Source organism: Macaca mulatta, chromosome 9, assembly GCF_049350105.2.
Source record: "Macaca mulatta isolate MMU2019108-1 chromosome 9, T2T-MMU8v2.0, whole genome shotgun sequence".
NCBI lineage: Eukaryota > Metazoa > Chordata > Mammalia > Primates > Cercopithecidae > Macaca > Macaca mulatta.
In genome coordinates, this window is record NC_133414.1 from 24,444,331 (window position 1) to 24,456,439 (window position 12,109).

A 12,109-nucleotide genomic window follows, 5' to 3' on the forward strand; every position below is an offset into this window, starting at 1 on the left:
TCTGCCCAAGGTCACCCCTGATTCATGTTACCAGACATTGCAGATGGGTTGAATGTGAACCTCAAATTGCAGCAAGGATTCAACTCTGAAAGGTACCAAATGGTGTCATCTGGTGCACACTTAAATAAACAGAGTCAACAATGTCTGCAAAGACAAAATAGAGACATCCCTTGATAAAAGAGATGAATATATTCCCAAGAAGTCTAAAGTGCAAATTTTTATTTCTTGAATACCATCTAAAACTTACCTCACTGTATAATTGGAGAAGCATGAGGGCAGGGAGGAAATGGACCAATTTCAAGAGCAGCTGTAAGTGATAAAACTGGAAATCCCAGTGTTGCTGGATCCTATCCCTTCTTGCAAACTTAAAGCTGAGCTAAGCACTTTCCCCCTCCCTCCTCCTCAATACCGGCAGTGGATTTCTGCTCACTCACCTTGAGTTGATTCGAGTCAATTAAAATATATTGATCTTCTCAGCACCGAAAATATAAATGAGACTCAAATATTACCTCTAAGAGGTATGTACCAGGTACAGACATAGCACAGAGGAGGGAGTGATTAACAAGGAGGGCCATGGTGGTCACAGATGACTTTGCAGAGGAAGGGACAGGTAAGCAGAGAGTGAAGAATGAGCTAGTGTTCTCCAGCCACAAGTGCCAGAGGGATAGCGAAGGGTGTTTGGGACAAAGGGGCCACTAGTGCAAAGACACAGACATGAAGTCGCACAATAGTTTTAGTGAGCCATAGACGCTATTTGTGTTTGAATTTTCCCTCAGTGATGTTCTTAGTGTCCTTTCTGTAAGCGCTCTTTTATTGTGGGGCTTGGGCATTTGAATGAAAAATCTGCTGAATTCCATTCATGAGTGCTGCAAAATAACATTTTTAAATTGTTACTTTTTTCTGATGTAAACATTTATGCCAGAACATCATATTTTTAAACAAAAAGAAATGTGTATATTTAGCACACAAATGCTCTGAGCTCACGTTAAAAAGAAATCCAGTTTGGGGATCCAGAAGTGCCTCCTTGAGGAAAAGACATATATGCTGAGTTGTGAAAGAGGGCTGGGCATTGTCCTGGGGCAAGAGGATGTCAGGAAATGGGAACAGCCCTGGGGAGCCCTAATGTGGGAAAGAGCCTGGCCTATTGAAGGCTGCAAGAGAAGCCTAGAGCACGGAGCAACAGGAAGAGGCGGCCTGGGGTGGGGGAGGGCAGAGCGGGGGGCGGGGGGTGCATGGGGCTGGTGTGAGAAGTGGGGGGCGCTTGTGTAAGGCCTCAGAGGCCATGTCAGAAATCTGGGGGTAGGCCAGGCGTGGTGGCTCACTCCTGTAATTCCAGCACTTTGGGAGGCCAAGGTGGCAGGATTGCTTGAGGCCAGGAGTTCAGGACTAGCCTAGGCAACATAGCAAGACTCCATCCCTAGAAAAATAATTTAAAAATAGAACAGAAAAGTTGGGAACTTTATCATACGCAGTGGGAAACTGTGAAAGTTTTAAGTAGGGAGCAATGTGGTTATAATTTGAAAACATCACTTTAGCTGTAAGACGGAGGAAGGACTGGAGGGGGTGAGGAGAGACCTCTCAGGAGATTGTTGATATCAGCCCACAGGAGAGGGTGCTGAATTGGATTCTGTGGAGGATGAGAGAAGGGAGAGATCTGAGAAACATGGAGGAGGAAAATAGTCAGGACTTGCTAATAGATTGACGTCACATGGCATGTCAAGCTTCACCTCTGTTTACATATATCAAATGATATAAACAGATGTTTTTATACATTCCCATATTTGTTTTTTAGTTTGTTTTTTTCCCAATTTACATTTTAAACTCTTACTTGATTAAACTCCAACTGGATGGAGACTAATGATAGTAAATATCAGAAAATATTTTCAAATTATTGTGATGACATATGGCCCTATAATTCTGGATTTTAAAACAAAGCAGTTTGACTTCCATCCCATTCATTTGGATAATGCTATACTATTTGGGAAACCGAAATGTGTTTTAAAAATATGACAGGCTGCAGCTTGTGTACAGGGAAAAATACAACAGAATGTCTGAGGTTTGAAATAAACAGAATTAATTCAATTCTTTTTGGTTTTTTAAACAAACAATTTTGTTTAAAAAGAATTTTGTTCAATTCTTTTTTGTTTTTTAAAGCACAAATTCTGCACTCTACTTCTATATATAAAATTAGTTTTTTTAAGGTAAGAATAATAGTTTAATTTTCCACCATAATAAGTTAATCTCAGTTATTCTTTTTAGACTTAGTGCTGCATATAGCAAATTATGGGCAAATATGTACAGATAATGCAGGTTGTGCCAGCTGTGCCTGCAAGATTCATCTTTCTGTGCTGGCATTTATGTTCAATTTAGTAAAAGCTATATTCCACTGTGTACTAGAATCTTTGGTTTTTTAAACAGCTAGGATTTTATGCATTTCCCTTTACTATCTCCATGAAGAGCAAAGAAAAGAGCAGAAGGTAGAGATATAAATGAACCAAGTCAAAACATGCCTTTGTAGAGGAGAAAAAAAGAAACAAAATCAAAGCAGAAAGGCTGAGCGTTCAGATAAACCTGATGTAAATTCCTGTATCTCCATGATCTAATTTTTCTTAGTTTCTTAGTTTACAAGACAAGCGAAAAAGATGATGTATGACCCTGCGAACTCCCTTAGTTTTCCAGAAACTCCCTGGTACACACAAAAGACAAAGTCTTTGAGAATTTATGGTATGCATTTACTTAAAATACTTCTGCCTCTATCCTGGATGCCATTGAAGTACCCTGCAGTTGTATGCTTTTTCTTAATTCTCCAGGATGTTTTAAAAAGTGAACATTCTCAAGGAAAACCACCAAGTGACAAAGGAATCATGCATTTTGGCCAAGGCATGTTTACAATGATTAAAAAATACAAGGTATTTGGTTTAAGGGGCTGATTGCATTAAATACCTGAAAAATAAGTTAAAGGAAAAAAATGATTTTTGAGGAGGTTAAGTATATATTATTAATTAGAAAATATGTATAATTTAACATTTTTGCTGGCAGTTGTAAAAAGTATTCAATATTTCCATTGTAAAAATATGAGATGTTTCTGATAAACTAATATATTAGAACCTCCAACTTTTCCCTCTTTCATAGAACCTAGTGAACACCATGCCAATTAATAATAGGAGAGAAGATGAAAAGTGAAATTATCTTAAGAATGCTTATTTTATCCCCTAGGAAAGGAAATTAAATGCTGACCCCTGGGCTATTATAGTGAGTGATGCAGGGCCTTTGGATATTTTTGTAGACGTAAATTTTGGTTACATGTCATCTAACCAAATTTTAATTTTAAGGGATGTCATCCTAGAGAAAGAATGGGAGATACCAAAGAAGGGTTAAATGTACAAGGACTGGAGAATGAGTAGAAATGAAGCGAGGCTCTGCTTTTGCCTTTGTGGGATGTGGTGTGTTTGATGGACTGGTTTATATAAGCCAGGTTGGGAGGTGGTCCTGCGAGGGTGACACCAACTGAACCCTTCATTCTCCAGAGCTGCTGTCCCTCTTCATTACGTTCCTGCCCAGTCACTGTGGTTCAGTTTCTTTCAGAGCTGGTGCCACAGCCACAGCCTCCTTACATCTACGGCTACCAGTCTTTTTATGGAGATTTCATTTACCTCCTCTCTGATGGACGATTGTCATAACTTCTTTTCTTGAGGTTGTGTGTCCTCCTTCACAATAAGCAAATTGAGGTGACAGTACCAAATTTAATTCATCACAATACAGGGTGATGGGCTGAATCATATAGCTTCAATTTTTTTTTTAATTGTGGTTATTCTTATATAATCCTAAATGAAAAAAAGTGTCAAAAACGTAAAAGAGATATTCATATTATTGACATCTAAGTATTTTTACTGTCTTGACTTCTATTACTATGATGATTTAAATGGATTTTGAAAACAGAATTTTGGGTCTCCCTTTAAAACCAGGATGCTCTCTTTACCTTATTGCTTGGACCATCTCCTATTTATAGCACTTCCAAACATTAAAGAACATAACTAAATTATCTCCCACTCATTAAAATGCTCTCATTTTTATTTTTACTACCTATGAGCTTTAAACTGATTTTCAAAACCAAGACAGCTGGTGTCTGGAGCCCTTTGACCCTGGCTTGATCTTGGAAGCTAAGCAGGGTAGGGACTGGCTAGAACTTGCATGGGAGACTGCCTGGGAAAACCGGGTGCTCAAAAAACAAGGGCTATTCTGTGCTCTTAAAAGAAGATTCAGGTTACCTAATTGTGAAAAAATGTTAGTATATTAATAGTAACTGTAGTCTTTTTATACTAGAGACAGGAAATTTAATAACTGAATATGCCTACATTACTAAAATTATCTATTTACATCCATATCATGACTTTGATCTTTAACGTTTAATTTGTAAAAGCAGTATTCTCATGCAGAATGATGTGCTGGTTCTGTGAACCTTTGCCTACAGTTAACAACCTGATTGGAAGAAGAGGAAGACAGGCCAATGAATTTTAACTTAAATCAGGAGTTCCCATGCTCACTCGTTCCTACTTTGTAAGGCTTTTGTTTTCTTAATTGGTAGGAATATGTTATCTTCAAGAAAACTTTCTAAGAATGTTATGGCTCATGTGTGGAATCATATAAGAGTTTCTTTAAATAGAATTTCCTGGTCTTATAAGTAAATAAAAATAATAATAATGGTTGTACCATTTTTTTAAGAAGTAGTAGTCATCTATTTCTGAGGTTTCTAAAAAGTAGGAATGATATATTTTTCTATAACCAAAAGCTGTACAAGTAGAAAAAGAATTATTTAAATTCATTCATAGCTCAAAATTTTCCAGACTCCATTTAAATCACTAGCGCTCGATTCTGGGTTCACTGCATGGCAAATTAATTTATTTCTAAAATTGTATTTCTGTACTCATTTGTTTTAGCAGCTCAGCTGCATGCTCCAAAGATAATTTTTTGAATTCAGATGAATCACATTCATTTCTCCTTCATTTACTCAGCGCTGCTGCTGAAGCTGATGGTATTGATCCATTAATAAACGTCCTGTCTAGTAAACGAGATGGAGCCATTGCCAACGCCGCTACGGTATTAACGAACATGGCCATGCAGGAGCCCCTGCGCCTGAACATACAGAATCACGACATCATGCATGCCATCATCAGCCCACTGCGTTCTGCAAACACAGTCGTGCAGAGCAAAGCTGCTCTCGCCGTCGCCGCAACTGCGTGTGACGTTGAGGCCCGGACAGAGGTGAGGATTTTAATAACATGTGTTCTCGCATTTTTCTGGTTAGTACCTATTGGTGAATTCATCTGAAACATTTTTAAGTGATTGGACCTACCTATCGTTTAAGTCCTTCAACACTGGTAAAACAGTGGAAAACAAATTGGCATTGTCTTGTCTTGTTTGGTGTATTAGCAAAGAAGGTGGCCATGCCCAATTCCTCAAAGATCTAGAACTAGATGTACCATATGACCCAGCCATCCCATTACTGGATATATACCCAAAGGATTATAAATCATGCTGCTATAAAGACACATGCACACGTATATTTACTGCGGCACTATTCACAATAGCAAAGACTTGGAATCAACCCAAATGTCCATCAGTGACAGACTGGATTAAGAAAATGTGGCACATATACACCATGGAATACTATGCAGCCATAAAAAAGGATGAGTTTGTGTCCTTTGTAGGGACATGGATGCAGCTGGAAACCATCATTCTTAGCAAACTATCACAAGAACAGAAAACCAAACACCGCATGTTCTCACTCATAGGTGGGAACTGAACAATGAGATCACTTGGACTCGGGAAGGGGAACATCACACACCGGGGCCTATCATGGGGAGGGGGGAGGGGGGAGGGATTGCATTGGGAGTTATACCTGATGTAAATGACGAGTTGATGGGTGCTGACGAGTTGATGGGTGCAGCACACCAACATGGGACAAGTATACATATGTAACAAACCTGCACGTTATGCACATGTACCCTAGAACTTAAAGTATAATAATAATAATTTAAAAAAATAAAAATAAAAATAAAAGAAGGTGGCCATGCCTTGTAAACCCAGCAATTCTGTTTGTAAGTATAAACCTAAGAGAATCTGTTGCCTCTGTGTACCAGCAAGCATTGTTTATAATATCTAAACAACTGAAAACACACCGATTGTCCAGTTGTTAAGAAAATGGATAATGCATTGTGCTGTAGCCATAAAATAGAATCTCATGTCAGGGAAAATGAATGAGCTACAGCCCCACATGTCAACAGAGATGAGTTCACAAGCATTATGCCAAGCAAAAACAAATTGTAGAAAAATACATACTTATGATTCCATTTATGTAACGTTCAAAAGGATGCAAAGCTAAGCACTATGCTGTTTTGGCATGCATACATATAAGTTAAAACTATAAAGAAAATTGAGGGAATGCTGAATCCAAAATTCAAGGAAGTGGTTGCTTCTGTAGGGAGAAAGGGGGGCATGTAATTGGGTAGAACACCCAGGGGTTCAGTGTCATTGAAATGGTCATCTCTTAAGCTGGATAGTAGACAAACAGGTGTGCTTTTTACTAGGACTCTTTAAATTATACATGTGGGTTATATGTACTCTTGTGTTTCTCTTATATTTCTTATTTTTAAAACATACAACTGCATTTATCTGAAAATGTATTATATAAAAATGTCCTTAATAATTATGGTGATCCTATTAAATCTTCAGAAAAACTTTATTTAGGCCAAGTGCGGGGGCTCACGCTTGTTATCCCAGCACTTTTGGAGGCTGAGGAAGGTGGATTGCTTGAGGCCAGGAGTTCGAGGCCAGCCTTGGCAACATAGAGAGATCCACATCTCTACAAAAAGACTCTACCTCCTAAAAGAATAAAAATACAACTGAACTTAAATCAACAAACATCTTTTTATTTTTCTCAATTTTCTCACATTTTCATGTCACCACGGCACTCATTTGAACAGCCTGGACTTTGTTCTTCTCTGTCCCATAAAAATAACAAAACCAATGTTTATTGGGCATCTGCTATGTGCCAGTGCTAAGCACTTTACATGTATTTAAGCCTCATTTGAGATAGGTATGTTTGTAATCCCCATATTACAGATAAGGAAAATGAGGCTTAAAGAAATATGCTCAAAGCAGAGTTGGTAAGAGGCGAGTCAGGGATATGAGAATACATCTGGGTCTAGAGCCCATGCTTCACACTATGCTGTCTGCTCAGACAACTGCCTAATCTTTTTCTTCTGTCTCTTTGATCTCTATTCCGTCTCCCTTGTTTGTTCCCATTGACTCACTTCATTTGTGATCACCCACTCAGGTAGTGGTAGACACCAGATATGTATTTACCAACTACTGCGTGCCAGGTGCTCTGCTGGGTATCAGGAGCACAGTGACAAACAAGGGTCCTGCTTCTACCTCCATGCAGCCTGCAGGGGCACCCACCTAGTTCCTGGAATATGCGGGAGACCCTTTACTTTTTTCCCTCCCCTCCTATTCCCCTTTCTGGCTCCAGGCTGATCTTTCTAACCTGTGACCCTGGTCACAGCATTGCACATCCTCAATGGGAACGTTAAGCTGCTCAGTGCCATCTGCAGGGCCCCTCGTGACCTGCACCTGCCTACCTAAAGGTGTAAGCTCCAACGCTGTCCAGGTGGAACTCTTCACTCCAGAAATGCCACACTGCTTGTAATTGTGTCAGAATGCTCTGCTCTCACAGCTATACCTGCTTGATTTCCCTGCTTTCTCCCTTTTCCCCCCACCTGATAAATTCCTATTTCTCCTTCAAAATCCAGCTCTACCCTCCTGTCCCCTAGGAGGCCTTTCTTCAGTTTTCAAACTAGGGTGCATCTTTCTCTATGCTCCCATTGCAACTTTTGTCTTCCTTTTTTGAATTTTATGGTTCTGTGTAAACGACTACAAGCTCCTTGAGACTTTAGGGAAGGGAACTGAGATTTTTCATCCCTGTGTTCGTGTCATTAATATATACCTGGCACATAATATATGCTGAATGAACAGTTGTTAAATGAATGAGTGAACATATAAATGGAGGAATTAATGAATAAATTAAATATATGCCTAAAAGACATGTGGTGTTAGATTACTAGCTCGTATTATACCTTATCCTTGCTAAGCATGAGGATGCTTCAAGTGAACTTTCTAAGCTGTCCAAGTAATGTGTGATAACACGTAAGCCCCACCAGGGCCCCTGTGTTTGCGATGAGAGTGACTGAAAGTGGAACAGATTCCACGGGGATCTTGCCTTAGGATACTACACATTCAAGCTGGTGGAATAAGAACATTCTTTTTATCCTCCAGGTGCATAGATAATGCAGCATTACATTTTAGACATGAGACAAGAACTCTGCCCAATCTTTTTTTTTCTGATTGGAATAATTTTATACATGAGTGATGTCTTTTAATTATGTAATTAATGGAGTTCTATCCAATTCTTTTCTTTTTCTTCTCCTCTTCAGTCCTTTGAGAAATGAAGAGAAGACACTGTGTATGGATAGCAAAGATGGGTCTTTCCCTGGAGAATTGCTTGAGTGTTGCTTTGGCTGTGGTGCTGACTTAGTGGCCATGCACAGTGACATGAGGGGTCCTGGCTGGCATCGGTTCATCCAGCCTCAACCTGAGGGACTGTGTTAACTTCCTATTGCCACTGTAACAATGACCACCACTTAGTGGCTTAAAGCCATGCAAATCGAATATCATATGGTTGGGGAGGTCAGAAGTCTGAAGCTGTGTCTGATGTCCTTGCCCTTTCAGCTTCCAGGGGCTTCTCACGTTGCTTGGCTTGTGACCCTCCTTGGATCTTCGAAGCGCATCACTGCAACCTCTGCTTCCATCACGTCTCTTTTTTCTGCTTCCAGCATCTTCTGTCCCCCTCTTGTAAAGATCCTTGTGATTACACTGAAACCTCCTGGCTAATCCAGTATAATCTCCCCGTCTCAAGACCCTTAATCATCTCTGCAGAGTCCCTTCCAGGGATGAGGACATCTTTGGGGGCCCCTTATTCTGTCTATCACAGAGCCAAATGAACAGTCAGTGTTCAGGAGCAGAGTGAATAAGCATCGGGCATCCCACATGTGGGAAGTGAGAAGATAGACTCCTGCTGCAGTCCCCGTCCCACGTAAAATCAGGATGACCTCCCTGGGATACTTTCCTGGGGCCCAAAAACCGGGCTCCTGCGTGTAAGGGTTTGCAATAGATTTTTCCCCACTGAATTTAATAAACCTAAAGATAGACACATTCTAAAGCATTTTTACATAGTTAAAACTTTTTAGCAATCAAATAATGAGATTTTTTCAGAAACACAAATAGTTTACATTCTATACTCTCAATGTGTAACATTTTGGTTTCTGCTTTTAGTTAAGAAATTCTGGTGGGTTGGAGCCCCTGGTAGAGCTGCTACGCTCCAAGAACGATGAAGTGAGGAAGCACGCCAGTTGGGCAGTGATGGTCTGTGCTGGTGACGAGCTGACGGCCAATGAATTATGCAGGCTCGGGTGAGTGGGTGCCATCTCAAGTTTCTGGCTCAGATGAAGAGCAGAAGATGGAGAGGCACACTCTTCAGGCCCAAAGAATTCCAAGCCAAGTCTCCACTGCTCTCTCAGTCCACAGAAGTTCTGCATGTTCCCAGGGCATGCCTTGGCTTGGAGGCAGAGGGGTCCCCATTCATCGCATCTGAACGCTCCCTCACTGCCCTTGAAAAAAACACCTTCAATATTTTTTTCTAACCCCTTTACCTTGATGAATGCTTCTCTTTTACTTTCTTCTGCTACTGCCAAACAAATTCTATTTGTCTCCCAACTTTCAAGGCTAAAATTAAATGTGCAAGCTGTGTCTACCACCTCTATTTCTTTCTCACCCATCTCAAACCTTCACCAGAATTCCACATTTCACCACCCTCATCAATCAGTTCTGTTGACCAAAAGCAGATGAATTTATTGCCTTTAACACATCGGCGAATAGGGTTTTAAGTTTTGTTTCGTTTCTTTCTTTCTCTCTCTCTCTCTCTTTCTTTCACCTGCCTTCCTTCCTTCCTTCCTTCCTTCCTTCACTTCCCCTTTCTTTCTTTCTTTCTTTCTTTCTTTCTTTCTTTCTTTCTTTCTTTCTTTCTTTCTTTCTTTCTTTCTTTCTTCTTTCTTTTTTCTTTTCTTTCTTTTTTTTCCTTTTTTGTTTTGGCAGAGTCTTGCTCTGTTGCCCAGGCTAAAGTGCAGTGGTGCAATCTCAGCTCACTGCAGCCTCTGCCTCCTGGGTTCACAATTCTGCTGTCTCAGCCTCCCGAGTAGCTGGGATTACTTTTTTGTATTTTTAATAGAGATGGGGTTTTGCCATGTTGGCCAGGCTGGTCTCGAACTCATGACCTCAAGTGATCAGCCCACCTCAGCCTCCCAAAGTGCTGGGATTACAGGCATGAGCCATCACATCCAGCCCCAGGTTTTAAGTTTCTATAGACAGGTTTCATTTATTAATTTCTAAACATTTGGATTCTTTGCATATATTGTCCAGTTAGATGAAAAAGTTGAGGTCCAATACTAATTTTGCTTTTAGATGAACAAAGAACTTTTTCCCCCAAAAGCGTCCTTTTCACCTGTTTGAACATGAGTTACTACTTGGCATATGTATCCTTAAGAAGGGCAGATTTGTCTTCATAATTCTGTCAGTATTACTTTATCTAAGAGGGTGGGGGAGGCTTTAAGCTCCATCTCCATTCTTCCTTCAGGGTCTGAAGTCAGTATATAAATGGAGACTCAGTATTCAATGGCTTGTATAAAGCGAGTAATGCTTTTTGCTTTTATTGACAGGGCTTTAGATATCCTTGAAGAAGTTAACCTATCAGGAACTCGGAGAAATAAATTCAGTGAGGCAGCTTATAATAAGTTGCTCAACAACAATCTTTCCCTGAAATACAGCCAGACTGGCTATTTGTCATCAAGTAACATAATTAACGATGGATTCTATGATTATGGTCGGGTAAGTGACAGCACTTATTTGCAGTTTAGTATGTACAATAATAATTTGTCGTTAATCCTGATGCCATTACATTGCAATTTCATAATCACCTAATGTAATTTATATATTTTTACAGGTGAAAACTTGAAAATCAGCACTTCATTCTTAACTTTAGTTATAAGATTTTGCATTTTTTCGTTCAGTTTTAACTAGAATCTGCTTACTTGTAATTAAATCAGCTTGCCAGTGGCAGTCTCAAGTTTCAGTAAGACACAAAAAAAGAGCTGGGTGGGCATGGTGATGCATACCTGTAGCCCCAGCTATTCAGGGGGCTGAAGCAGGAGGATTACTTGAGACCAAGAGCCCAGGAGTTTGAGGCTACAGTGCACTATGGTTGTGCCTGTGAATAGACATTGCACTCCAGCCCAGGCAGCATAGCAAGACCCTGTCAAAAAAAAAAAAGTATAAAAGAAGGAGCAGGTGACATGGCTCATGCCTGTAATCCCAGAACTTTGGGAGTCTGAGGTAGGAGAATCACTTGAGGCAGGAGTTCGAGATCAGCCTGGGGAACATAGTGAGACCGTGTCTCTATAAAAAACTTTAAAACATTAGCTGGGTATGGTGGCATGTATCTGTAGTCTGATCTACTCAGGAGGAGTTAGGAGGATGACTTGAGCCCAGGATGCAGTGAGCTACGATCACACCACTGCCCTCCAACCTGTCTTTTTTTTTTTTAAAGTAGCATTCAAAATTTGGGGGTTCTATTATTTCTATTACATGAATGTTGAGAGAAGTGAGAAGCTAGAAATTAAAATATTGAGGACCCTTTTTACATGATTGGTTTAGTCAGTATTTTCTACTTCTTCTGGAAACCAAAAGCAATGAGGAGAATGGGGAACACGTTTAAAACCCACAAATCCCATGTTAAGCAAAACTAGGAAGCAGATATGATCTGCAGACTTCAAAAAATGTTAAGGGTTGCCAAAAGCTCCCAAGATCAAGCAGAAGCTGTGCAGGAAGAAAAAGGAAAAGGAAAAAAATATATCACAGAGAGGAACAAGGGAGCTAAAGATGGCAGAGCTCAGACAGCAAGCACCACGAACACTGTATACTTCCTAAGGTCACGGGAAAA

General features: G+C 40.1%; 1 protein-coding gene across 1 annotated transcript in view; it reads left to right on the top strand.

The window, feature by feature from the left end:
- The window catches only part of ARMC3 (armadillo repeat containing 3), a 115,734-nt gene that overhangs the window by 69,886 nt on the left and 33,739 nt on the right, over positions 1-12,109 (top strand). Inside the window, exons 11-13 of the mRNA XM_001097654.5 lie at positions 5,013-5,262; positions 9,391-9,527; positions 10,830-10,998. Coding sequence (XP_001097654.2) covers positions 5,013-5,262; positions 9,391-9,527; positions 10,830-10,998 — 556 coding nt within the window. The remainder of the gene's footprint in view (positions 1-5,012; positions 5,263-9,390; positions 9,528-10,829; positions 10,999-12,109) is intronic.